General features: G+C 53.3%; 2 protein-coding genes across 4 annotated transcripts; one reads left to right on the top strand and one right to left on the bottom strand.

Annotated features, from left to right (window-relative positions):
* The first annotated feature begins 1,064 nt into the window (after positions 1-1,064).
* Positions 1,065-9,524, top strand: PALM3 (paralemmin 3). Of its 2 annotated transcripts, XM_059160203.1 has the most exons (7): positions 1,067-1,252; positions 3,703-3,751; positions 4,803-4,883; positions 5,441-5,583; positions 5,711-5,795; positions 7,391-7,436; positions 7,551-9,524. In XM_059160203.1, the coding sequence occupies exons 1-7, from the start codon at positions 1,212-1,214 to the stop codon at positions 9,266-9,268; spliced, it is 2,163 nt and encodes a 720-aa protein (XP_059016186.1). In that variant the 5' UTR covers positions 1,067-1,211; the 3' UTR covers positions 9,269-9,524. The 2 variants fall into 2 exon arrangements, with proteins under 2 accessions (XP_059016185.1, XP_059016186.1); XM_059160202.1 differs by having other exon boundaries at positions 1,065-1,252; positions 7,391-9,524.
* Positions 6,197-25,911, bottom strand: IL27RA (interleukin 27 receptor subunit alpha). 2 transcript variants are annotated; one of them, XM_059160204.1, is made up of 14 exons: positions 25,705-25,909; positions 25,118-25,235; positions 21,778-21,935; positions 21,528-21,685; positions 19,958-20,117; positions 19,783-19,856; positions 16,459-16,642; positions 16,176-16,364; positions 14,243-14,344; positions 14,009-14,167; positions 11,270-11,395; positions 10,794-10,887; positions 10,518-10,611; positions 6,197-10,391 (listed from the first exon to the last, which is right to left on the bottom strand). In XM_059160204.1, the coding sequence occupies exons 1-14, from the start codon at positions 25,796-25,798 to the stop codon at positions 10,137-10,139; spliced, it is 1,965 nt and encodes a 654-aa protein (XP_059016187.1). In that variant the 5' UTR covers positions 25,799-25,909; the 3' UTR covers positions 6,197-10,136. The 2 variants fall into 2 exon arrangements, with proteins under 2 accessions (XP_059016187.1, XP_059016188.1); XM_059160205.1 differs by lacking the exon at positions 14,243-14,344 and having other exon boundaries at positions 25,705-25,911.
* Positions 25,912-25,981: the final 70 nt, after the last annotated feature.

Raw genomic sequence — 25,981 nt, 5'->3', positions numbered from 1 at the left:
TTCTCACTGAGGCTCAGGTCAAATTGCACAGCAGAGGGGGCACCTGGGTGGCTCAGTCAGTTAAGCATCTGCCTTGGGCTCCTGGGATCTTAAAAACATTATGCTGAGTTGGGGCGCTTGGGTGGCTCAGTCAGTTGAGCATCTGCCTTTAGCTCAGGTCCTGATCCTAATCCTGTGTCCTGGGACTGAGTCTCACATTGGACTCCCTGCTCAGTGGGAAGCCTGCTTTTCCCCCTCCCAGGCCCCCCTGCTGATATTCCCTCTCTCGCTGTGTCCACTGTGTCTGTCTCTGTCAAATAAATTAATAAAATCTTTAAAAAAAATTATACCGCAGGACCAGGACTGTGATGGGGGAAGGACTGGGAAATGAGTCTGGAAAGTAGGAGATGATTTCCCCAAATGGAAAAGGGTAAATGAGGCATGCTGATTCCTGAGAAACGGGGTGCTGGCCCTTTAAGAAGAGGATAGGTAGGACAGAACAGGAACCCTGAAGATTTGTGTAGGAAGTGTTCTGGACCTTTCTCACCACTGCTCTACCCCTAACTCTTAAAACCTCTAAAGGGTGTCAGGGTCCTGGAAGGCCACTTGGTCTAATTCTCCCATTTCACAAAGGGCAAACCACGTCCTAGAAACCTGGGGCAAGTCAACCACAGTTACCCAGGGGCCAGGCCTGCTGGTTCCCATAGTGCTCAGCCTCTGGTCTCCAGAAACCCTTAGCCTGATCAGTCCCTCCCTCCCCACCCCAAAGCCAGGGTCCAAGAAGAGGGGATTAGTCATTTATAAGAGTATCCCACATGTGTGATGTGCCACGCTGGTGACCCTTGGTGGGCAGGTGGACTTGGGGTGCCAGGGACAGTTGCCGTCCTCTGTAGGGGGTAAGTGACTCCCCATTCTCACCCACACCCTGCACCATGCATGTGAGAGGGTGTTTGCTTCGAGCCAGCCAAGTGCAGCAAGGAGGCCAGTGGCTGGTAAATAATTTATCAGGACAGCTGATAGTACCTCCCCAGAACTGCCCGCCAGCCCCCAGCCCCCCTCGTGCCTCGTGCTTGCCTCTCCTGCCTCCTGGCCCAAACCAGCTGGACCAGCTCTCCCAGTGCCCTCCTGCAGCCCCCCCTTCCCACCAGCCAAGTCACAGCATCCAGGGACCTTCAGGCAAACGGGTGGTGGGTCCTGATCCTGGAGACCTGAAGGTGGGCTTCTGGGCAGAGATGGCCCTGCAGAGCCAGATGTGGTCTCCAGCCACACCCATGTAAGTGTCCGGGGTCGGGGGTGGGGGTGGCTGGTGGGCAGGGTCTGAGAGGGGTTCCTTGGAGGACACTGGCCTTTCCGGGGGCCGGGGGGGAGGTGAGAGCTCCAGCCTGGCCTCTCTAAGGGCCCTAGGGGGAATGGAGAGAGGCAGCCAAACCCACAGGCTCTTCATGTCCCCCTCCTCAGAGAGTCAGGTGGGAAATGTGGACCCCCACCTCCTTTTTCCAGAGATTTTCTGCAGGCAGTCTTCAAGCTCAAAGTCCAGCCTAGGGGTGGGGCTATGACTGAGGGGGACAGTGGCGGGAAATACCAGGGTCCCTCACTCCCATGTTCTGCCTGGAGAAACATCCCTCAGTGCCTCAGGTGGGAAGAATTGCTTGAGATATAACAGAAAAAGTTAACAGCTCCTAAACTGGGAAAGATGATGGCAAAATCGGAACCTTAGTTCCTTAGTGAAATGGCCACCAGCTGTTCCTGGTGACAAAAGGCCACGGCCACGAACACTGTTCGTATAGAGTTGGAGATGAACACTATCAAACGGGGTGCGCAGAGGGTTTTAATATTCAAGGTTTGAGGGCATTTTAAAGTAAGAGGGGGGAGGGGCTCCAGAGGTTTGTAAAGAGTTCTGGGTAAGCGTTTCCCCCCAGGGACCCCAATTTGGTTGCTCACTCTTTTGGGTCCCCCGTTGCATTATTCACCAACTACAAACCTGGTTGCTTAGCAATAGGAACCCGATCTCCACACACCTCCCCCCCAGCAAGGAAGAGGCAGGGAGATTACATCTTGGGAATGGGACAGCAGAGGGGGGAAGTTTAGTCCTCCCCCAAGGGCAAGCTTATTAGCAGGGGGCCTGGGCTCCCTTTGGGATACCCTATTAAGCATGACATTAGCCCCCTAGGTCAACTGAAATCGGGAACCCCCAGGCTGATCTCTAGCCTTGTGGCTACCAAGAAGAGGGTGCCTAGAACCCTCTTACCTGCAGTGTTTCTAGTGTTTTGGGCCTGAGACCCCTGAGTTCTGATCACCTGATTCAGTGATCTTAGATGAGTCTTTTCACCACTTCTTGGAGCCTCAGTTTCCCCATCCATAAAATAGGAACAATGGTACTATTGCCTCCCAGGATCACTGGGAAGATTAAATGAATTGCTAGAGGCAAAGCATTTAACAGCACCTGGCACACTGTACATGCTGGCTAATCATGGTTGGCTGGTTTTATTCTCAGAATAGCAACTCAGCAAAGAGTGGACTAGTGTCTCAAGATCAGGGCAGGGAGGGAGAGGCAGAGGTGACTGTGGGAGTCTATCAGAAACCCTCTAGAGCCCTTAGAGCACTATAGGTAGTAAGTCCTGCATTATTATATCTTCATGGTGTGGCCAGGGAGGATTTGGGGGGCCCCAGCAGAGTTTGGGCAATGTAGCTAATGCTCACCCAATAGAGTTAGTGCTCAAATTAATAAATGTTTGAGGGCTTGTCCTGTGCCATCCCCCCAGGGCTACATATCAGGGACAACAGGTAAATAGATAGATCCTTCCAGATATTGTCCTGTGAAGCCCATTCACATAGCGGGCACTTAAGGCACATCTGTGTATAGGTTCATGTGACAAGGACTGTCCCACAGAAGGGGTGGCTCTGTAGGCTGGGAAGCAGGAATCCTGGGGTCCTCCATGGAGGTCAGTGATGGGGTGAGCTCAGGTTAAACCTTAAACACCAAGACCCCTCTGCCTCCTCCCAGCTCAGAGTCCAGTGCTAGGCTACATGACCTGGTAACCTTTGCTCCCAGGGAGGGGAGTTGGCAGGTAGCTCCAGAGTAACCATGGCAATGGCATGTGTCCACCTTGGGATGGACACTTTTTTCCCCAGATTCCCTCATCCCCCAGGGCTGAAGGTATCTTGGGTAGGAGCCGAGAGGTCTGGAGAAGGTGTGGAATTGGAAAGAGACACACAGCATGTTAGGGGCCTGGCAGGATTTGAGAGTGTCTGTAGGACAGCCTTGGACTGGTTCTTATAATTAACCATAAACATTATTAATCACGGGAATTACTAACATTATTAATAATAAATGACACTACTGTTTTTGGAACACTATGTCCTGTTTTTTCCTGCATGGATATTTCCTTGCAAGGGCACCTCTCTGCAAGGTGAGAATCAAGCTATCCCAGCCTATTTTACAGATGAGGAAACTGAGGCTCAGAGAGAAGATGTCAGGCCTAGGAAGAGCGTTAGTTTAACTTGTCTTGGTCTCTGCTCTCCCCCCCCCCCCACCCTCCAAAGAACCCCTGAGCTCTCCCCCAACTCCTTTCAGTTGCAAAGGGGAAATAGAGGAAAATGCGGGCTTCGGTTGGTTTCCAAGCAGCTCAGGGATCTTGACTCAGAGAGGGGCATTCAGGAGGTGGCCAGATGCGGGCCTGGCCCTGGGAGACCCCCTCCGCAGTCTCTGCCTTTTCCCCACAGGCCCATGGCCGAGAGCTCCCTCTACCGGCAGCGGCTAGAGGTCATCGCTGTAAGTGAAGCCCTCCTACTGCACTCCACCCGGCGTCCTGGGCCCTCCTACTCTTGTCCCAGGTCTCTTCCTCAACTCTCTCTCAATCTGGGAAGCAGGCTTGACGCTGTGAAGTGTGTGTACGTGGTGGGGAGGGCGGGAAGGCACCCTCAGCTCCAGCCCTGCCCAGGGCACCCCACCTAAATCCTCAGGCCCCTCCCTCTGCTCCCTAGTTCGTCTATCTGGCCACCACCACCCCCAGAATGGTGAGGCCGTGTACCCCACACTCCCAGAATCCACATCCGATGCTCCATTTTGAACCCCTGTCTCCCAAACACCCCATGTCTGAACCCCATCTCTTAGACCCTCATCTCTGGATCCTCATCTCTCTAGATCCCATCCCTGTGAACCCCCATCTTATTAATCCCTATGTCTCTGATCTCCCTCTTCTGCACCTCATCTTTCTGGACCCCATCTCTACACCCTGGTCTCTCTGAACCCCCATCCTCTGACACCCATATCTGTACCACATCCCTCTGAACCCCCATCCCACTAACTCCCATCTCTCAGCCCTTGATTTCTGCATTTCCATCTCTCCGGACCCCATCTCTACGCCCCTGTCTCTCTGGACACTCACGACTGCACCTCTCCGGAACCCCCATCGCACAGTCCCCTCCCTCTGATATCGACATCTGGACCCCCATTTCTCTGGGCCCCTTTCTCTGTAACTCCATATCTCGGACCCTCACAGCCTGGTCCCCCTTGTAGATCTCCATTCCAAGGCCCCGTCCCCATCCCCTTCCACAGACCCCCCATTCCGCGCGGGCGAGGCCTCCGCAGCATCCCGGGCGCGGCCGGCCCCGCCCCCGCCGCCCCGCCCCCACCCGCTGCTGAGTCAGCGCCTCCGCAGCCCCCTCCCAGCCCGGGGCCCCGACGTGCGCTCCGCGGCCCCGCCCGGCTCGCAGCCCCGGGAGCCCCGGGAACCCCCGCGAGCCCCGCGGAGGAGGGAAGGCAGAAAGGGAGGCGGCGGCCCCGCCCGGCCCGCGGGCAGCTCCCGGTCCTCTGTGCGCAGGAGAAGCGGCGGCTGCAGGAGGAGATCCGCGCCGCGCGCCGGGAGCTGGAAGAGGAGAAACTCCGCGTGGAGCGGCTCAAGGTTGGGGGCGGGCAGGAGCGCCTGCCCAGCCTGGGCAATAAAGTGGGGGTGCCTATGAGAGTCAGTTTGGGGGGAATCATAGGAGCCTGTGTCCAATTTGGGGGAGCAATTGGGAGCATGGGTTCCAGCTTGGGGGGGGGGCATTCTTCCTCAGCCTGGGAGGGTAGGTGGCGGTGGTGGTGATGGGGACATTTGTACCACCTTTGGGGGCAGAGTATGGGAACAGTGAAGGTGTTTGCCCATCTTGGGTATAGGGAGGGGCCAAAAGCGATTTCACCTCTGGGGGCGCCTGTCCCATGCTGGAAGGGGTGGGGAGATGATGGGTGTTTTGTTTTAGGCTGGAAGAGCTATGGGCTGGTAGTGGGGGTGTCTGTCCCACCTGGCAATATTAGGGGTGCACAGTGAAGGCATGTATCATATTCCCACCCTGAAGGAGAAATATCTGCCCCATTCCGGGTGGTTTTGGGCAATAAGAACTCTTCTCTACCCCGGGGATTAGGAGGGTACCGGACATGGGGTGGGGTAGTCGTTATGCACAGCTACCTTCCCATGCCCAGAGGAAGTCTCTCCGGGAGCGCTGGCTAATGGATGGGGCGGCGGAGGGGACAGAGCAGCCGGAGGACTCCACCTCCAAAGACCCCCAGTCACCCGAGGGCCAGGCTCAGGCCCGAATCCGGAACTTGGAAGACAGCTTGTTCACGTGAGTCAAGCCCCTGCCAGCCACGCTAGGCCAGGTCCCCAGGTCCACCCCAAGGAAGCGGCAAAGGGTGTGGGGGGATAACATTGAGCCTGGGGTCCTGGCTCCCAGCAGCTCCTCTCTTCCTCAGACTCCAGTCCCAGCTGCAGCTGTTGCAGAGTGCGTCCACAGGTGCCCAGCACAAGCCCTCAGGGAGGCCCACCTGGCGCAGACAGGTGAGGGGCTGGGGAGCCAATGGGTGGGGGGGAGGCAGCCAGCAGGGACAAAAGCACGATTTCTCCAACGGCAGTTTAACCACTGAGTCCTCTGCTATTGCTCAGCTCTGTGGTCTTGGACAAGTCGCATTTCTTGCTCCAGCCTCAGTTTCCCTATGTCCAAAATGAGAACAGCAGCAGCACAGGGCGGGAGGAGGTGAGGGGGAGGGTCAAGAAGATCATGGCTTTGTACTAGGAACAAGGCGGAGGAAGAATTCTGCCATAGGATTGCTCTTAAGGCCAGAACAAGGAATGTGGTGAGAAAAAGCGGGGGGGTGGGGGCAGTGCTCGTGGAATGTGGCCTCAGAGTGGGAAGTGGGTCACCATGAGATGCTCTTGTGATCGGAGGCATCCACACGGGCTTTTGTTTTAGCAGCACTTTTATTAAGATACAGTCTGTATGCATGCTACACAACACACAGGCTTTTGACAACCTTACATTAAAATCTGGATCTCTGGGTTGTCCCCGAAGTCCCAAGATCTGCCAACATTTGTGCCTGGCCATAGGGAAGAGCAGGGGCCACAATCTCTGGCTCTTCCTGGTGCCTTAGCTTAGCTCCCAGATGCCTGTTTCAGAGCACAGAGGGAGAAGCAGACTTGTTTATGGATGTGGGAAGCAGCACTTGTTAGGTTTTAAACACTGGCTGGGAGTTCCTTGCCAGAGAGGCGCAAGAAAGGATTCCTGGCCCACGGGAGCTCACCATCCAAGAGTCTGTGATGGGGGGAGCCCTGGGCAGGGGAGGAGCACGGGGGAAATCACCTGAGTAAGGTTGGGGGTTCAGGGAAGGCCTCCTGGAGGCAGTGCCATATATATGGAATCTGAGTGGGAACCAGGCAAGAGTGGAAAGGGAATTCCAGGCAGAGGAAACAGCCCACATAAAGGCCTGGAGGCCGGAAAGGGAATAAGATCAGAGAACTATGAGGAGATCCCTGGGGCTTGGCTGCCCCTCCACTCCCCTCCCTGAGCCCATTTTCATACTTTCGCACTGTCCCTCCCCACCCTGCCCCACTCCAGCTATGCTGAGCCTCTTTTCCAGTCCTTGAACTTGTGTAGCTCATTGCAGCCCCAGAGCTTTTGCTCCTGCTTTCTCCTCTGCTTGGAATGCCCTTATGTACCTCTTGAGTTAAGGCGGTCTCCTCCTGCCCTTTGGGTCTCTCTCTGTTCAGTGTCACTTCCTTGAGAGCCCCTCCTCCTGCTTATTTTTTTTTCTGCCATAGTCTTTCTCACTCCCTGGCATTACATATTTGTTTTTGTTTATACCTCACCCCCCTGGAATGTAAGTCCCCCAAGCAAAAGGCTTAAGTGTCCCTTGTCCACGGCAATCTCAGTAGGTGACAGAGTAGGTCCCTAATACACAGCTGTTGGCTCACAGACACAGTATTGACAAGCACCTACTGCGTGTGAGGCCCTGGACCAGGTGAGGAAGGCTGAGGGTTTGATCCTGAATGTGATGGCGGGGTAGGGGGGTGCATTGAGGGTGTTTTGAGCAGGGGAGGGTACCCGCGTGCAGGTACAGACACGGGCTGGCCTGACCTTGTCTCTGCCATCCCTGCAGGGTCACCGGCCTCTCTCCCAGCCTACCGTGGAGGCAGGTCCCACAGGTGGGTGCTTGTGCTCCAGGTCTGGGGGTCCCAAGAAGAGGGGTCTGAATCTAGGGGCTCAGAATCTCACTCTGTCGCCCCGTTTCTTCTCCTTTCCTCCTGTCACTCCCCAAGACCACGCTGATCTGAACAAGAGAGCCTCCCTACCAGCTGGACCAGTGGACACATCTCCAGAGTCCCCCTCAGAGGCCCGAGATGAGGCTGTCAGGGCTCCGTCAGCCCTGAGGCTGTTCCCTGGGGCAGAAGGGGCCTCCTCAGAAGCCAATGGCCCCTGCCCTGGACTCAGCCCCCCTCCAGAGCAGGAGCCTAGTCAGGCGCTGGCAGCCTCCAAGGGGGGCGCGGACGAGGCCAAAGCGGGTGTGGTGAAGGTGGTATGGGAGGGGCTGAGGGCCACGGAGGACTGTGCCACGGCGGCCACGGGCCCAGAACTAGAGGCTAAGGTAGAGGAGATGGTGCTGGAGGCCATTGGGGAGAGGCAGGAAGCTAGCTGCCCAGAGCTCCCCTCCTGGGTGAAGGAGGACAGGGGCATTGTGGAGGTGGTCTGGGAGGGCGTGGGAGGGCCAGACAGTGGGGACTCAGAGGCCACAGGGGAGCTGGGCGGGGGCCAGAAGGCTGCGCAGGCCAGCTCACCGAGGCTTCTTCAGGTGAGACTAGAAGGAGCAGCTCCTGGAGAAGGTGTTCCCAGGGGCAGCCCTGATGGGCCAGGGGGCTCTGGAGGAGAGGAGGGGTCTTTCATTTGGGTGGAGAGGGTGACCCTCAGCGAGGACTGGGAGGAGCTGGGGGTGGAGGGATTGGAAGGGCCCAGGATGTGGGGACAGGGGGGAGGACCTGAGAGTCCACTGGGGGCAGAGAGGGGGGCAGGGGAGGAAGCTGGGGAGGCAGGGAGGGGCCAAACAGAGGAACCAGTGGGCGGAGGAAAGGAGTGGAGTGAGGAGAAGGCAGGGACGGAGGAGGAAGGAGCAGACATGTCTGTGATGGCGGACAGGGAAGGAAGCAAGGACTCCTTGGAAGCAGAGAGGAGGGGGGGTGAGGACAAGCTGGGGACAGAAAGGGAAGCAGCTGAGGAACTGTTGTCAGTAGCAAGAGAGGCAGTTGAGGGACCTTTGAGGGCAGAGAGGGAAAGAGGCGAGGAGCCATTGCAAGTAGAGCTGAAAAGTGCAGAAGAGCCAGAGGCAGAGAAGGAAGACGAGGAACCATTGGGAGTAGAGCAGAAAGGAGAGGAGGAAAAGCTAGAGGTGACTGAAGAACCAGGGGCGTTGGAAAGAAAGGAATGCGAGGAGTCACCGAAGGTAGAGAGAACAGGAGGTGAGGCGCCACTGGAGGCCGAGAAAGAAGGCGAGGAGTCACTGGAGGCTGAGAGAGGGGGAGATGAGCCGCCACTGGAGGCTGAGAAGACCGAAGCAGTCAAGGAAGATCTGAGTCAGGAAGACCAGAGGGAGTCTGAGGGCGGACAGGAATGTCAGGCAGAGGAGGTGAGTGAGGCAGGGGCTCCCGTGGGGGCCAAGGAAGAGTCAAGGCCAGAAGAGGAAGATCCACAGCCCCAGGAGAAGCAGGAAGGCTCCCTGGAGGAGGGATCTGTAAGGCCCCAAACTCCTGCTGAGGGCCAGGGCCCCTCGGGGGACACCACCCCCCTCCTGGCAGAGACCCCAGCCCCAGAGCAGCCTGCCGAGTGCCAGCCACTGCTTCGGGCGCAAGGGCCTCGGGCCAACCCCAGTGCCCGGCCTGTGCCCACCTATGCACCTGCCCGGCAGCCCGAGCCATCTGCCCCTCCCGAGGGCGAAGAGGCAAGCGGGCCTAAGCAAAAGACGTGCCAGTGTTGTGCGGTCATGTGAGCCCACGCCCACCACCCCACGTCCGGCTCCTCTCACAGCTACCTCGGCCTCTCGGCATCCAGCAGCGGGTCCCCGGCGCAGACAGGGCGCCACCGGGCTGGCTGGGCCACCTGGGGGCTGGCTGGGCCACCTGGAAGCCAGCTGGCCCGCACGTCACCTCCTCCCGGGCTTCTGGACGCTTCCCACTGCCTGTGACCCTGGCCCCCTTCTACGACAAAGCCTTTATACTTGAAAATTAAATGTTCAAGCATCCGGACAGTCTGAGCGTGTGTGTGCTCTTGGCACGGGTCCCCCTCACCACCTCCGGGGGGAGAGAGCAAGGGCTTCACTCCCGCTGGCGTCAGGGAGTCAGTGTGAGCAGACATGGCTGCCGGACACAGCGCCCCAGCTACGGGAGCTACAAAAACGTACAAGGGTGTTTCTCTGGGTGGCTTGGAGTCACACAGTCACACAGTCACACAGTCACTTGGAACAGAGGTTCCTTTCCTCTTCGTGGTCCACCTTCTCCCGTACAGTTAAGGCGGGATGGCAGGCACGCCGGTGTCCAGCTCATGGGCAAGGGTAAGTGTGGAAGAGCCCAGACCCCTTTGGGCCTCGTCTGGGCATCAGCCCGCGGCACTCCTGCCCGCAGTCCGTCGGCGGGAACTCCATCCGGGGCTGCGTGTGGCTGCAGGTGGGACAGCGGCGACGCCCAGCAGCCGTTTCTATTAACAGCAGCAGGACAGATCTGGGGAGGCAGCTGCCACTCGATTTCATACACGTTCCTTTGCTCCCCCCTCCATCCATATACTCCCCAGAGGGCCAGACCCTCCCTCTGTAGGGGTCCTTCAACCTGTTCTTCCTGGCTGGGTGTCCTCAGGCAAGTGACTCAGCCTCTCTGAGCCTCAGTGTCTTCGTCTGTCAAATGGGCACCCCTCTCCTGGCCTGGGCTGGGTTCAGGCCGGAATTTGGGAACTGGGGGTGGGCCCAGAAGGCCCAGCTCCTCGGGGGTGGGCAGGAAGTGTTTCTCATAGCCAGAGCCCAGCTGGGTGGAGGTCTGGGGGGGCTCCATAACCGGGAGCGGCTCCATCTCCTCCACTTTCAGGATGGGCAAGTCCCTGGGGGGCTGAGCCTGAGGCACCTCCTGGAAAGAGATGAGACAGGGATTCTGTGTCCCCATTCTCCCCCGCCTGCTCCCACCCACTCCCCGCTGACCCCCTCATTCGCCAACCTCCCAGACGGCCCAGACAAGCCAGGCTTTTCCGCTCACCTCCACGTGGGGCTGGCCACAATTGCTATTGGCCGGATCAGGAATCTTCTCCCAGACCCAGCGGGGCAGTACCTTGTGCCGAAGGTGGAGGCACCTGGCAAGCAGGTAAGAGGGCAGAGAACCTAAGTGACGTGATACCCAGGCCCAGTCTGCAGCACCCAGGAATATCCGCAGAACCCTGAGGCGCTCCCTTACCGCTTGCCCCCCACCAAAACTTAGCTAGTGTCCAACTGTCCTCCCCACTTGGGCAAAGACCCACATGTCTGACAGCCTCACCTTCTAGATGTGGCCAGGCTCACACCACAGCCGGTCAGGAGCAAGCCCCACAGGAGAAAGACACCCGGCAGAACTTTCCACTTCAGGCTGTTATCTGAGGCAGAGGGGCAGAGCATTTGGATACCAGGGATGGGAGAGGGATCGGGAAAGGAGCACACATGGGGCCGGGTTTGGGTGCCGGAGGCAGGTAAAGGAGCGGGGCTTATGAGTGGGTAGGGGCTAAGGGTGGGGGAGATCTTGGGGTGGGAGTGGGGCTTGTGAATAAAACAGTCACGGGTGAAAGGTCAAGGTCAGAGATGGGTGAAAGGGTCAGAGACACACTGCTTGATAATCCAAAGTATTTAGTAGGATCCGAATACCCCTGAGGCATCATCAGTAACAACCCCCAAGTCAAAAGGTTGCTCACTCACTGAAACCCCTATCTCCTTGAAACTGAGCAGGGCCCCTCCTATGGCAGTCCCACCCCTCCCCCCTACCTGGTAGGTGAAGCCGGAGGCTGAGACCTGGTGGCCCCTGTCCTGCGTTGGTGGATGCGGTCACCCACAGCTCACAAGGACCCCAGGGAAGGTCAGGGAGGGTGATGTTCCGGGTGCTGCGGCTCACTGAAGGACACACCCAGAGAGGTTGGGGAGGCAGTCAAATCCTACCTCAGGGCCTTTGCATGTGCTTCCTCTGTCTGCAACACTCTCCCCACATATCCACATTGCTCCCGCCTTCAGGTCTTTGCTCAAATTTCACCTCCTCAGTGAGGCCTTCCCTGACCATTAGAAAGTTCACTCCACAAGGGCTGTATTCCCAGCACCTAGATCAGTGGCTGGCACACAGAAAGCCCTCAAAAATGATATATATTCAAATAAATAAAAGAAAGAATGAGCATCCTATTGCCCATATGCACATTAACCCAGTGAATGGAGATTCTCTGTAGGTGGGGAGAAGCACACCTCGCAGAACTATATCTGTTTACTTATTTTTACTAAATGGTGCTTTTTTGCTTTTAAGCCAAAAGAGGGGTAGCTTTTCGGTTTGTTGTAGGATTATGGGAGACATGAACACTGATTGGGCTCTACTGCCATAGAAAGATGTCCAAAACAACAACAACAACAACAACAACAACAAAAAAGAAAGATGTTCAAGTTAAATCAGCAGGGGAAAAAAAGAAAGTTGCAAAACATCACAGTCATAAGATATTCCGAGGCCAAACTATAGTCTTTAACACTGTCATCTTTTTAAAATAATAATCCAGGGGCACCTGGGTGTGATTAAGCATCCAACTTTTGATTTTGGCTCAGGTCATGATCTCAGGGTCCTCAGACGGAGCCCTGCATTGGGCTCCACACTGGGCATGGAACCTGCTTAAGATTCTTTCTTCCTCTACCTCCTTTCTCCCTCTCTTCCTCCCAAGATGATAATGATAGGGGCACCTGGGTGGCTCAGTGGGTTAAAGCCTCTGCCTTTGGCTCAGGTCATGATCCCAGGGTCCTGGGATTGAGCCCCGCATTGGGCTCTTTGCTCAGCGGGGAGCCTGCTTCCCTCCCTCTGCCTTCCTCTCTGCCTACTTGTGATCTCTCTCTGTCAAATAAATAAATAAAATCTTAAAAAAAAATAAAATGATAATGATAATAATAATAATAAATGTATATATATTTAATAATCTAGATATGTATAAACATTTTAATCTAAAAAATTTTTAAATGGGGCAGCTGGGTGGCTCAGTCAGTTAAGCATCAGACTTTAGCTCAGGTCATGATCTCAGGATCCTAGGATTAGAGCCCCGAGGCAGGCAGCAGAGTGTCTGCTTCTCTCCCTCTGTTCCTCCCCCCAATTCATGTACACATACACACTCTCTCAAAAAAATAAATGAAATCCTAAAAAAAATAGAAAAACAAAAATTTTATTCTAATGATCCATATATACTTTTGTAATGTGCAATCATGGCAAAGTAATTATGTTAAAAAATAGGCTTTATCAGAGACAAATGCCAAAGCACTGATGTAATGAGGGGTAAAATGACACTGAAGACTCTAGAAAAAAAAGTGCAGGGGATAAAATGAAAGCAGATTGGCAGGAAGTAGTTTGTTGACACCTGTGGGCACACCAGGGTTTATTATACTAGTCTCCCTACTTTTGTGTGTGCTAGAATTTTCTATAATACAAAGTTAAAAATCTTCAAAGATAGGGCGCCTGGGTAGTTCAGTGTGTTCAAGCCTCTGCCTTTGGCTCAGGTCATGATCTCAGGTTCCTGGGCTCAAGCCCCACATTGAGCCCCACATCAGGCTCTCTACTCAGCAGGGAGTCTGCCCCCCCCCCCCCGCCTCTCTGCCCACTTGTGATCTCTGTCCATCAAATTAAAAAAAAAAAAGAAAAAAGAACACAACTCCTATCTCAGTGTTAATAGATACATGGAAAAATCTGGAAGCTGCATTATCAGTGTCAACAAAATTATGAGAATGCTGGTATTTTTTTTTAAGATTTATATATTTATTTATTTGAGAGAGAGACAGACAGAGCATGGTGCGGGGGTGGGGGGGATCCCAAGTAGGCTTCCTCCCAAGTGGGGAGCCCAACGTGGGGCTTGATCCCGTGACTCTGAGATCATGACCTGAGCGAGATCAAGAGTTGGTTGTGCAACCGACTGAGCCACCCAGGTGCCCCGAGAATGCTGATATTCTCAATGACATATTCCTTTAATGTGTCAGCTATGGCAATAAGCACAGATAACTTTTATAATTAGGAACAAAAAAAGGGAATAACAATATTTCTAAAAAGGAATATGTGTTCTGAGTAAAAATGTAGCCTATACCCAAAGGTATGAAAAAGAAAAGTCATACATAATCCTGTGATCCTGTTGACATTGTGGGCAATTTGTTTTCACATTTGTGCCTCTGCTTTGCACAATGCCAGGTTTATTTTACAAAAATGGAACCATCTCATGGAGTTGTGTCATCTTTTTATCTTTTTCATTTAATGAACATGACAGGCATCTTTCAATATCAATAAATATAGATCAGAGACTTCATTTTTAATGGTCAAATGACAGTCCATTATGTTGATAGCCACAAGGGTTATTGTCCACTAGGGAACAGACGACATCACAAATTTTCCCAGGCGCTGAGAGGGAACCAAAGGGGCCAATCGGGGGATGAGGGCGGGGTAGACTGATGGGTGGGTCTTGGGGGCGGGGCTAGGAGCCGGGGGCAGGAGGCGGTGAAACTCACCATTCATGCAGACAGTAGGCTTGGTCCCGCTCTGTACATACACAGTGTAGTGCGTGAGATGGCCCCGGAGTTGATGTCTTGGGACCTCTCCCCAGGCTATGACAGGGGTTCCTGGAGGGGCATCCTGGAGTCGCCAAAGCACCGGCCCAGCTAGGGGCACTGGGGAGAAAGCCAGTGTGTCAAGGCCAGCTAGAGTTCCAGGGGGTCACTCCATTCTCCAGCTCCACCACTTACCCAGTTCCTCTCTGAACCTCCAGACTGAGGGGGCAGGGGCCACGCCCCAAGGAGAGACTGCTGTCACCGTGATTCGGTAGGGGACCCCTCTTTCAAAATTCCCTGGTTGGTGGAGGAGAAAGACAGAGTTGGCTCTCCCTCCCCTACTCATTTTCTACTCGGTAGACGTCTTCATTTGGGTCTCCTGAAAAATTCGTTGAGATAAATATCTGGGTAACAGTAATTGTTCTGGGTGGTAACCCCACAGAACGCCAACAGGGCAGCTGGGAAGTGAAATAGGGAAAGAAAGGCCGCCAGTAAATGAGAACAAGTTCGCAATGCAGGCATTGGAAGCGCAATCCCGCTGGCGACCTCTGGGAGGCAGCAGAGAGCAGATGCCGGCGAACCAAGGAGGGAGGAAGCTGGGATATCTATCCACCAACACTTAGTAATTGGTGAAGGGCTGCCTCTGGGGAGACTTAATTCACCAGCACTTCCAGACTGCTTCTCAGATGGGCAAAATACTTCAGTGACCAGAGAAAGCCTTCAAGCCAGGAAAGACGGGTACCAGAGGCTGGGAGATGCTCAAACACCAGGCTATGGGTGGGGCCTGCACACCACCCATCATGGTGGGTGAGGGTCCTGAGGTCCCTTCACAAAACCTACTGCTGCTGCCTGGCCTTCCCCAAATGGGAAATTTCCAGAAGCAGAGCTCCTCCTTGCTTAGGAAGGACTCCGCCCTTCCTAAATGTTTCACTCAATACCTTTTCATGCTCTCCCAAGTCCTTTACACCAAGGATGGGCTCCCCAATGCCACACCCCAGCCCAGAACTCACTGTAAGCCCCCAGACCCGAGTAGCCAACAGCCCCATGGACACCTCCATTTGGATGAACATCTCCAACACAATGTATCCAAACGGATCCCCAAAATTCTGCCGCAGGACCTCCAATCAGAACCTGCCTGCTTATTTCCCTTCCTCAATTCCAACCCGGTATGGCCCTCACCCCTTCCCCGATCCATTCCCCCTGAGAGCAGGCAGAGATCACCTGTAAGCAACAGAGTCAGGGCATATCCCTCCTCTGCTCAGAACTCTCCATGGTTCCTACCTCACATAGAGCAAAAGCCCAAGTCCTTCCTGTGGCACACCAGGCCTTGCACAATTTGCACAATTGCACCTCCCCGCCCTCATCTCCTCCCACTCTCCCCCTCACTCATTCCACTCCAGCCATGCAGGCCTCCCTGCTGTTCTAACACATCAGGCACCTTCCTGTCTCTGGGCCTTTGCACTGCCTGTTCCCTCTTGCTTTTCCCTCAGACTTCCTCATAGCTCCCCCTCTCGCCTCCTCCAGGTCTTGGTTCAAATGCTGCTTTTCCAGGAAGGCCTTTTCTAAAAACCTTTCTTTCTAAAATAGCAACCTCCCTCCTTCCCTTTGCCCTGTTTTATTCTTTTTCCCCCCCAATTACATTATGGATGTACTTGTTTTGTTATTGTTTGTTTCACTGGGCTGCTCACTCCACAAGAAAGTCAGCTCCATGAGGATGGGGATGTTGCTTCGAGAGTGAGTGGTGTGATGGTTCAGGGCCTGGCTTGAGGGGCCTGAGTATCTGGTTCAAATCCTGGTTCTACCATCTATTTGCTGTGTGGCCTCGGGTCAGTTGCTTCACCTCCCTGGGCCTTTTTCTTCATCTCTACCTTGAGCACGATAATAACAGAAACTTACTTTATAAGTAAGTCTGAATACTTTAATGCTGCTGGTAAGTGCCAATAGGCAGCAGCTGCTGTCACTGCACACCAGTGTCTAGAACATGGCCAGGCACACAGTGAGTGGTCAGTGAACACTGCTTGCAGAAATTGATGATATTTTAACCACAACACTCCCTCCTGTAGGTCCACGAATCAGTCTGCTGGACAGGAGCTGGGATGGAAGCCTAGGTGTCTGTCCACAGCCTCACCTGGCAACAGAGCACTGAGGTTCTCAGGGGGAAGCCGGATCCAGCGGAGGTGCTCCAGGCGATCCCCGTCTTGAACCCAGTCCACCACGTGCTCCTGCAACTCCCCAGACCCCCGCTGCCAAGTCACCAGCAGCCCTGTGCTGCCCGCAATGCTGCTGACCACCACGTCTCGGGGGGCGAGATCTGCACCTAGATGGGGGTTGGAGAAGTCTTGGCTGTTCTCTCAGGAAGTCCCTGCCTCCCTCTCCAGGGCACTGCTCCAAGGAAATTCGCAGCCTCTTACCCAGGCAGGCCAAAGAAAGGTTGGTAAGAGGCTCCCAGCTCGTGGCATTGATGGCAGACACCCCAACCCACTCGGCCAGGGCGGGGACGGAGGAGCTGCAGCAGGGAGCCGTCTTCTGGATCAGCTCCTGGCCTTCAGCCTGGAACCAAACTTTATAGCTCATCTGCACGCAGTGCCCCGGGTTCTGGGGGATGAGAGGAAGAAGGGGTTAGGATCTCCCATCTACCAGATCCACATCCTGTGTATCTCAGTGAGGGCCACCTCACAAACCAGTCAGCAGACTATTTCTGTTGGCTCCACTTTACAGATGAAGAAACTAAGTCTCGGGAAGCTCAGTGGCAAGGGTGACATTAGAATACAGTTCCAGGACCCACACTAGGGGGAACTGAGTAAGACGCTCCCCTTGGATGCAAAAGTTAAAGGGGAGGTTACCAAAAACCCAGTAACCAAGAAAAATTATATTTTAATCAATCAAAATCAAGGGCAAAGAACCCACGACAAACTAAATTTCAAGATCTGAAGTACAGACAGGATCTGACCCTGCCCTTATATGAGCCTGCCTTGCTTGCCTCATCCTAGTCTGTGTCCTGTGCAATTCTTTGGGATTTCAAAATTCCTACTGTTGTATAGAGGAAAAAATTTTGTAGATGATTATCCTGTCTAATAATGTTAACTGATCCTAGAACCAAACTCCTTTTGATGTACTAAGACAAAATCTTTGTGGGCGGCGGTGGGGGGGGACCCTGGTTTTAATGTTCACTGAATTTTTAAATATTCAGAATAGGGGCACCTGGGTGGCTCAGTGGGTTAAAGCCTCTGCCTTTGGCTCAGGTCATGAGGCCAGGGTCCTGGGATAGAGCCCTGAATCAGGGTCCTGGGATCGAGCCCCAGGGTCTCTGCTCAGCAGGGAGCCTGCTTCCCTTCCTCTCTCTCTGCCTGCCTCTCTGCCTACTTGTGATCTCTGTCAAATAAAAAAATAAAACAAAATCAGGGGCGCCTGGGTGGCTCAGTGGGTTAAGCCTCTGCCTTCAGCTCAGGTCATGGTCTCAGGGCCCTGGGATCGAGCCCCACATCGGGCTCTCTGCTCAGCAGGGAACCTGCTTCCCTTCCTCTCTGCCTGCTGCTCTGCCTACTTGTGATCTCTCACTCTCTCTCTCTCTCTCAAAAAAAAAAAAAAAGATCTCCTGTCTCAATAAATATGATCTATAAAAAAAAAGTACTCAGAATACATGGGGACTTTCTAGGCAGTTTTTATGATCAATTCGCAGCACAATCTCTGTTCTTTTTTTTTTTTTTTTTTTTTTAAAGATTTTATTTATTTATTTGTTTGACAGAGAGAAATCACAAGTAGATGGAGAGGCAGGCAGAGAGAGAGAGAGGGCGAAGCAGGCTCCCTGCTGAGCAGAGAGCCCGACGCGGGACTCGATCCCAGGACCCTGAGATCATGACCCGAGCCGAAGGCAGCAGCCCAACCCACTGAACCACCCAGGCGCCCTCTGTTCTTTTTTTTTTTTTTTTTTTTTTTTTATTTGACAGAGACACAGTGAGAGAGGGAACACAAGCGGGGGAGTGGAAGAAGGAGAAGCAGGCTTCCCGCCAAGCAAGGAGCCCAATGCGGGGCTCGATCCCAGGACCCCGGGACCATGATCTGAGCCAGAGGCAGACGCTTAACGACTGAGCCACCCGGGCATGTCACAATCTGTTTTTTTTTTTTAAAGATTTTATTTATTTATTTGAGAGAGAGAGACAGTGAGAGAGAGCATGAGCGAGGAGAAGGTCAGAGGGAGAAGCAGACTCCCCATGGAGCTGGGAGCCCGATGTGGGATTCGATCCTGGGACTCCGGGATCATGACCTGAGCCGAAGGCAGTCATTCAACCAACTGAGCCACCCAGGCATCCCCACAATCTGTTTTCTAATTAGAAAATTCTTTAATGTGCCCTGCATCACCTCACGCCTTTGAAATCCCTGGAAACTGGATCTATGGCCTGACATGTGGTCAACTTTGGTAAATATCCTAATTATATATGGAAGAAAGGCATATTCTGACGTTTCCTATGTAAGTCCATTAGGCTGTTTGTTAATCACCTGTTCAAGTATTCTAGATCTTCACTTGTTTTCCATCTATTATGAAATCTCTGATGGGGTATATTAAAATCTCCCACAACGGTTGTGGATTCATGTATTTCTCCTTGTAGTTCTGTCAATTTTTGCTAAATGTATTTTAAAGCCATATTATTAGGTACATACAGATTTAGTGTTCCTCTCACATTGCTGGGCTGCATAATTGCCATATGCAGTTACTTTATTTTCCCTTTCTCTTCCACAGAATATTACAATTAGAACACTTTATTACATATTCATTAAGACACGAGAAAAATGGGTTATCTATGTATTTCATTTCAGCATAGTAAAGGGGTGTTAACAAAGTATGTGTTATGACATAGACACTGAGGCTGTGAATTGGTGTGAGTCTCAGCTCTGCCACTAACCAGTTGTGTGGTCTGAAGCAACCTCTCTGTGTCTCTCTTTCTTTTTTTTTAAGATTTTATTTGACACAGAGAGAGAGATCACAAGTAGGCAGAGGAGCAGGCAGAGAGAGACGGGGAAGCAGGTTCCCCGCTGAGCAGGGAACCCAATGTGGGGCTCGATCCCAGGACCCCGAGATCATGACCTGAGCCGAAGGCAGAGGCTTACTTAACTCACTGAGCCACTCAGGCGCCCCAGTGTGTCCCATTTTTCTTATCTGTAAAGTCAGTTAATATAAAGGAGCATGGAGGCTAGAACCTGGCACATAGTAAGAGGTCTGTGTTACATGTGGTTAAAATTAATATTAGACTGTGAGGCCCAAGAGGGTATGGGCTCTGTTGTTTTGTTCCTTGCCATTATTTACTGTGAGCCAGGGCCTAGCAATGCCTGGAACATAGCAGATGCTCAACGGATTTGGATCAGTGAGGACGGCTGCATCATTGTCTATCATCTCCTAATGTCATTCTGACACTAGCATTCAAGCCCTGGCACACTGTGCTCTATTTTATGGAGCTGAGCCTAGTCTGGCTTTCAAACCTCTGCACCTGCTGTTCCCCCCTGCTTGGAACATCTGTACACATCTTCATGTCTCAGCTCAGATCTCCCAGAAGTAGCTGACATGGGTGGAGGCTAGCTCTGTGCCCAGCACTATGACAGGGCCTCTCTGAGCATCCCCTCCTTGGAGCCTTGGAGCAATCTCAAGAAGGCGGCACTGGAACCGCCGTCTTGTTTACACCGGTGTTATCTGGGATTTCCTGACGTGTGCAGAAAGAATGGAACCCCTCTCCATAGCTCACCTTCCACAGAAGCAGGGGTTCCTGTCTGCCTGGTGTCCCACAGAGGTTCCCAGATATCCATACATCTTTTGGAGCTGTCAAGGATGAGGAAAGGGGGTACAAATCAGAGTGGCCTAGTGGTACATACTGCCAGGAGGGAAGTCGAGGTTATAGGGGCAAGCCTGGAGATCCTCACCAGAGGGCAGTGTCTGGAAGAACAAAGTGGGGCTCCACTCGCTCCAAAGATTTTCTTCTTTTTCCATTCGGCAGCGGCCCCGCACCTCATAGCCAGTGGCCAGCTCCAGGTCCTGAATCTCGACAGGTGCCAGGGGAATGGACTTCAATTCCGGCTCCAGCTGGGGGATAGAGAGGAAAGAGCAATGAAGCCGAGGACTGAGTTGAGAGTACTTGACCCGATATGTCAGCAGACTCCAACTAGCCTGCTTTGTCCCAAACCCTGGGGTTCTCAGGACACAGAGCTTTTGTATTTGAAATTGGGACCATCCCAGGCAAGAAGAAGAGACGAACTAGCCACCCTATGGGTCATGTATAGCAGTAGGTAGTAAATTTTATCATTATCCCCATTTTACAGTTGAGGAAAACTGAGGCCCAGAGAGGGGAAGTGACTTGCCCAAGGTCACAAAGCAGATGAATGCTGGAGCTGAGAGTCATAATCGGGCAGTCAGATTCCAAAGCCTATATCTCGGCATTTCTCTGAATTGCATGAATAATCACAGTGACAACTGTCTTCCACATGGCAAAGTTTTGCAGCTGAGACTATTAGTTATCCCTAATAACCATTCTCCCCTTTTTCCTTTGGAAATGGAAGCTCTGAATATCAGTTGGAAACGCGGCTGTCAAGAGTAAGGACTCCATTTCCCAGCCTCCCTTACAACCAGGTAAGACCATGTGACTGTGCTCTGGCCAATGAGATATGAGAGGAAATGATGCTGGTAACTTCTGGGTTGTACTAAGTACAGGGGCCGGTTCCCTAACTCCTTCTGGGGTCTCCTTGCTCTAAAGTTCTCTTCCATTTGTCTTGCTGTGTGAGCTTGCTAAGGTGCTTAACTTCTCTGAGGTTGGCTCCCCCAGCTATGAAATAAAAATCTTACAAGCATCTACTATAGGGGCCCCTGGCGGGCTCAGTCAGTGGAGTATGCGACTCTTGGTCTTCCCGTCCTGAGTTTGAGCCCCATGGGTGGGGCAGACCTTACTTAAAATAAACAAAAATTAACATATAAATAAATAAATAAAAGCATCTACTATAAAGGGAGGTGGGGAGGGACTCATCAAGATAATCCATTCAATTAGCTTGGGACCTGATGTATACCAGGTGCTCAGAAATGTCAGCTGCCTTTATTCATTATTTTGAGGTGTTTAAACCTTGCTCCTTATCTGTAAAATGGGTAGGTATAAAATGCACCCACTTCAAAGAGTTCTTGGAAGGGTTTCATAATTTTAAAGTTAATGTAAGCTATTGGAGAACTTCTATTCATTCACAACAATGTTTGAGGACATTTACTGAGTTTCTCAAAAATTCCAAGTGGAATTTGGGATCGGGACAGCATGGAATTTTAGATTATTTGGTGGTGGGGGGTGATTTTTTTAGCTGAACAAGATGCACGTACAGGCCTTTTTGTGTGAGATGTGGACAGATCCTAAGGGCAAGTAAGGAACAGGTCCTGGGCTGGGTTTCTGATTTGGGGATAATGCCCTGGGCCCTGCCTGGAAGACAGTGAGGAAAACGGGGGGCCCTTGACACTCACCAGGGTCCAGGCCGTCCCCTGGCATCTTTGATAGTAGAACTGGCAGGCCATGACATTATGGGGTGGCCACACAGGTGGGGCCCAATGGACAGTGGCCTCCAGGGGCTCATCCTCTGAAAAGTCCACGTCAGGGTACAGCCTGGGTGCATCTGGCTTCACTGAGGAAGGGGAGGCCAGGTGCATTAAGCCAGGACTTCAGGGACCACCCACCCCACATAGAGCACACCCCCCCCCACATCCCGCCGATTACTTCGGGTTTCCAGATTCACGAAGACTGGGGGCCAGAGAGGCTGGCCTGCCTTGGTACCCCAGACAAGCAGTTCATCAGACATGGTCAGCTGTTCCCTCGGAATGGTCACCCAGCTCTGCCCGACGGGCACTGGCACGGTCCACGTTCTTTTGGAATGGCTGTGAGGAGAGATGTGGGGATGACGGGGTGTGGGGCCAGAGCCATAATGATAACTCCTCTCCCTGGGTTCAAATCCCAGCTCTGCCACTTCAGAGCTGTGTGACCTTGAACAACTGACTTGACTTCTCTGTGCCTGTGTCCTCATCTACAAAACGAGAGTGATAGCAGGACCTGCTGAAGGGCTGGAGAGCAAGGGCAATCGATGAGACAATAAAAGGAATGTGTTTAAAACTGCACTGGCTGCCCAGTACATGTCATGCGAGCGTTGCTTACTGTGTTCATTGGCACCTGCTTATAAGTACGCCATTTGCCCTTACGGAACTATCCAGTCAGCAGATACATACTGACAGGCCCTCTCATAGAAGCTGGGGACAGGGCTACGACCAAGGCGGGCGAGGACCCGCTCTCTGGAGCTGCTCTTCCTGTATGGGAGGCAGAATCCCTAACGTATGTAACGGATGATAACATCATCAGGCCCGTGAGGAATGAGTGCTGTTTCAGGTCAGAGATCTCTCAGACGAGACTTTTGAACAAAGGCCTGAAGGTCATGAGGGCGGAGCCATGCAGTACCTGGGGGAAAGCATTTCAGGAAAAAGCAGCCTTCCGGAGTGCAAAGGCCTTGAGGTACACTCACGACTGTGTTTGAGGAACAGCAAGGAGGAGGCCTGCACGGCAGGAGTGGAATGAGTGAGGGGGAGAGTGGGAGGAGGCGAGGGCAGCGAAAGGCAAACTGCAAGGCCTACTAGGCCACAGGAAGGACTGGGGTTTTTACCCCAGTGAGGTGGGACCCCTGGAGGGCCGGAAGCAAAGCAGAGATGGGCCCTGACGCGGATGTTCACGGGCGCCCCCTGGTGGCTGTGGCGAAGAACAGACTGTGGGCTGGAAGGTGTAGGCCAGGGGCCCCAGGAGAGAAGGTGACTGACCACATGGCCCAGGTTAGCCATGGTGGATGGGGGCTGGACCAGGGTGGGTGCCCAGGAAGGAGAGCGCGTCAGATTCTGGATGATGTAGAAGGTGGAGCTAGCAAGGCTTGCTGACAGACCAGATGCGGGTGACAGTGAGCGGTGTTTAGGATATCCTGACGGATTAGATTTCAAAAGTTCAGAACAAGGCTTTCATAAAACAGCAGTAACAACAAAAACGCAGGTGCTGGTGAAGATGTGGGAAACTGCAGCCCTGGTACACTGCTGGAGGGAATGCAAAATGTCACAGCTGCCGCAGAAAACAGTTTGGCAGTTCCTCAAAAAGTTAAACACAGAATTGCTATAGGACCCAGCAATTTCACTCCTAGGCACAGACCCCAAAGAATCAAAAAACAGGAACTCAAGAACATGCATGTTCATAACAGTGCGAGTCACAATCACCAAAAGATGAAAGCAAACCAGGTATCTATCAACAGATGAGTGGATACCCGACACGTGATAGAGCCATACAGTGGAGTCTCACTTAGCCATAAAAAAGGAAGGGTGTTCTGATTCCTGCTACTATGTGGCTGGACTTCAAAAACATACTAAGTGGAAGAAGCCACACATGAAAGGCCACATTTCTTATAATTCCATTTATAGGAAATGTTCAGAACAGGCAAATCCATAGAGACAGAAAGCAGGGTGGTGCTTGTCAGGGGCTGGTAGGGGGCAGGGGGAGGAGGATGAGGAGTGGCTGCTAATGGGGATGGAACTTCCTTTTGGTGTGATGAGAATGTTCTGGAACTAGACAGAGGAGGTTGTTGCACAACACTGTGAATGTACCAAACGCCACTGAATTGTTCATTGTTTGTTTGGGTTTTTAATATTTTATTTATTTATCTGACAGAGAGAGAAAGGAAGAGAGCATGAGCAGGGGGAGGGGTAGAGGGAGAGGTAGAAGCAGACTCCCAGCTGAGCAGGGAGCCCGACATGGAGCTTGAGCCCAAAATGCCAGGATCATGACCTGAGCAGAAGGCAGACGCTTAACCCACTGAGCCACCCGGGCGCCCCCTGAACTGTTCATTTAAAAATGGGTTAGCTTTATGTGATGTGGATCTATCTCATTAAGAAAGGGGGAGGCCTTCTCCGACTCCTCCACCCTACACCATTTAAAACTAGGCCCCTCTGGAACGGAATGGCTGTGATGATTGCACAACAATGTGAATGTATTTGATGCCACTGAACTGAACACTAAAAATGGTTGAGAAAAAACGATGGTAAATTTTATGAGTATTTTACCATCATTAAAAACAAAGAAGGGGCACCTGGATGGCTTAGTCTGTTGAGTGTCTGCCTTAGGCTTGGGTCATGATCCCAGGGTCCTGCATTGGGCCCCTGCTTCTCCCTCTGCCTGCAGCTCCCCCTGCTTGGGCGCTCTCTCTCTCTCTGACAAATATATAGATAAAATCTATTTTTAAAACTCCCCCAAAACAAAAAACAAAAACCAGGTGCCTGGCTGGCTCAGTTGGTCAAGCGTCTGCCTTTGGCTCAGGTCATGATCCCAGGGTCCTGGGATTGAGCCCTGCATGGGGCTCCCTGCTCAGTGGGGAGCCTGCTTCTCTCTCTCTGTGTGCTTGCTCACCCTCTATTTCTCTCTCTCTCTCTCTCTCAAATAAATAAATAAATAAATAAATAAAAACCAACCCACCCACCCCACTGTGGTTCCCACCTTTCAATGCCCCTTTTACTCCTCCCTCAAGTAGCCACATGTGAAATGAATTCGAGTTTGCAGCTGTGCTTTATCATGAGGGAACCTAGGTCTCCCCTTGACTCCATGAGGGCCAGGCTCCACGAGGGACAGGCTTTCTGACTGCCTCTTTCATTGCTGCATCGCTGGCACCAGACCAAATTACCTTTCTATACCCTCAGAGAAGTTAGGCTACTTGCCTAAGGTCACACAGCAATAAAAAAAAAACACCTTCTAATTATTAAGCAATTTCTCTTTGCTGATGCCTAATTCATTGAACCCTCTGAACCAACGCTGGGAGGCAGGTTCTTTATCATCATCTTTTGACGGGGGGGGGGGGGGGGGGAGGGGGGGGTGTTGGTGACTGGTCTAGGGTCACACAAGGAAATGCTGAAACTTGGAATCAAGGGCTTGAGAGGGGGAGGGCTACGGAGCAGAACTATTGGGGTGCTCTCAACCCGAGTATGCTAGGACCTGAGCGGCCACCCTCTAAAGCGTCAGTTTCCCCACGTCAGCCGGTTGTACTCACTACTTCTGGCTCTGGAGGTGCAGCGTGGAGGGTGCTCCCAGGTCCCCAAGAGCTTCCCACGAGCAGTTCAGATCGCCCAAGGGTCCAACTCCATAGCACTGCAGTGGCCCAGGGCTGTCTGGAGAGGGAGGCGGGGGTGGGGGTGGGGGCGCGCAGGGAGTCCGAGGGAAAGGGCTCAATGCCCCCATCCTGCACATCCCAGAACCTGAATTTCCCCCGACTTCTGCCAATGGTGCAGGGCGATCCGGGGGTCCCTTCCCGGCGAGAGCAGCAGGAAGGGGGCGATGGATACCCCTCCTCAGTCTTTGGGCATAACTCCTCCCCTCCCTCTGCCAGCCACATCCTGTTACCACCTCTAGAGCCTCCACCCCACCCGTGGGCCTCGGGCTCCCACCTCGCGGCCGACCCCCCACCCTCGACCCCGTTCGCCAACTCGTCTCTCCGCCCGGTCCCTGCCCGGGGAGGTGCAGAGGGGCATCTGCCCCTCCGGGGTTCGTTCCGCAAACTTGCGGTGCACGCGGAGGCTCGGCGCTCTCGCGGCGATCGCGGCGGCAGGGCGCCTGACACGAGCTCGCTTCACAACTCACCCCGGGACCGAGTCCGGTGGCCCAGCAGCAACAGCAGGGGCAGCAGCACCAGCTTCGGCCACAGCCCGAAGAGGGGGGCCCGGGGCCCCCGCATGGCGCCCCACCGCGCGCCCCCGAGTCCTGCCCGGCCCTGCCCGGCCCAGCGCGGCCGCGCCGCCGGCCTGGCTCTCCCGCCCCACCAGCGAGCGGCGAAGGGAAGCGTCGCTCAGCTCCCAGCCGCCTCCGCACCTTGCGCTCCGGGACCCCGCCCCTTCCCTCCCAGGCGGAAAGTCCCCCG

This window comes from Mustela lutreola, chromosome 2 (genome assembly GCF_030435805.1).
Source record: "Mustela lutreola isolate mMusLut2 chromosome 2, mMusLut2.pri, whole genome shotgun sequence".
Classification (NCBI taxonomy): domain Eukaryota; kingdom Metazoa; phylum Chordata; class Mammalia; order Carnivora; family Mustelidae; genus Mustela; species Mustela lutreola.
This window is presented reverse-complemented; position numbering and strand designations above follow the sequence as displayed.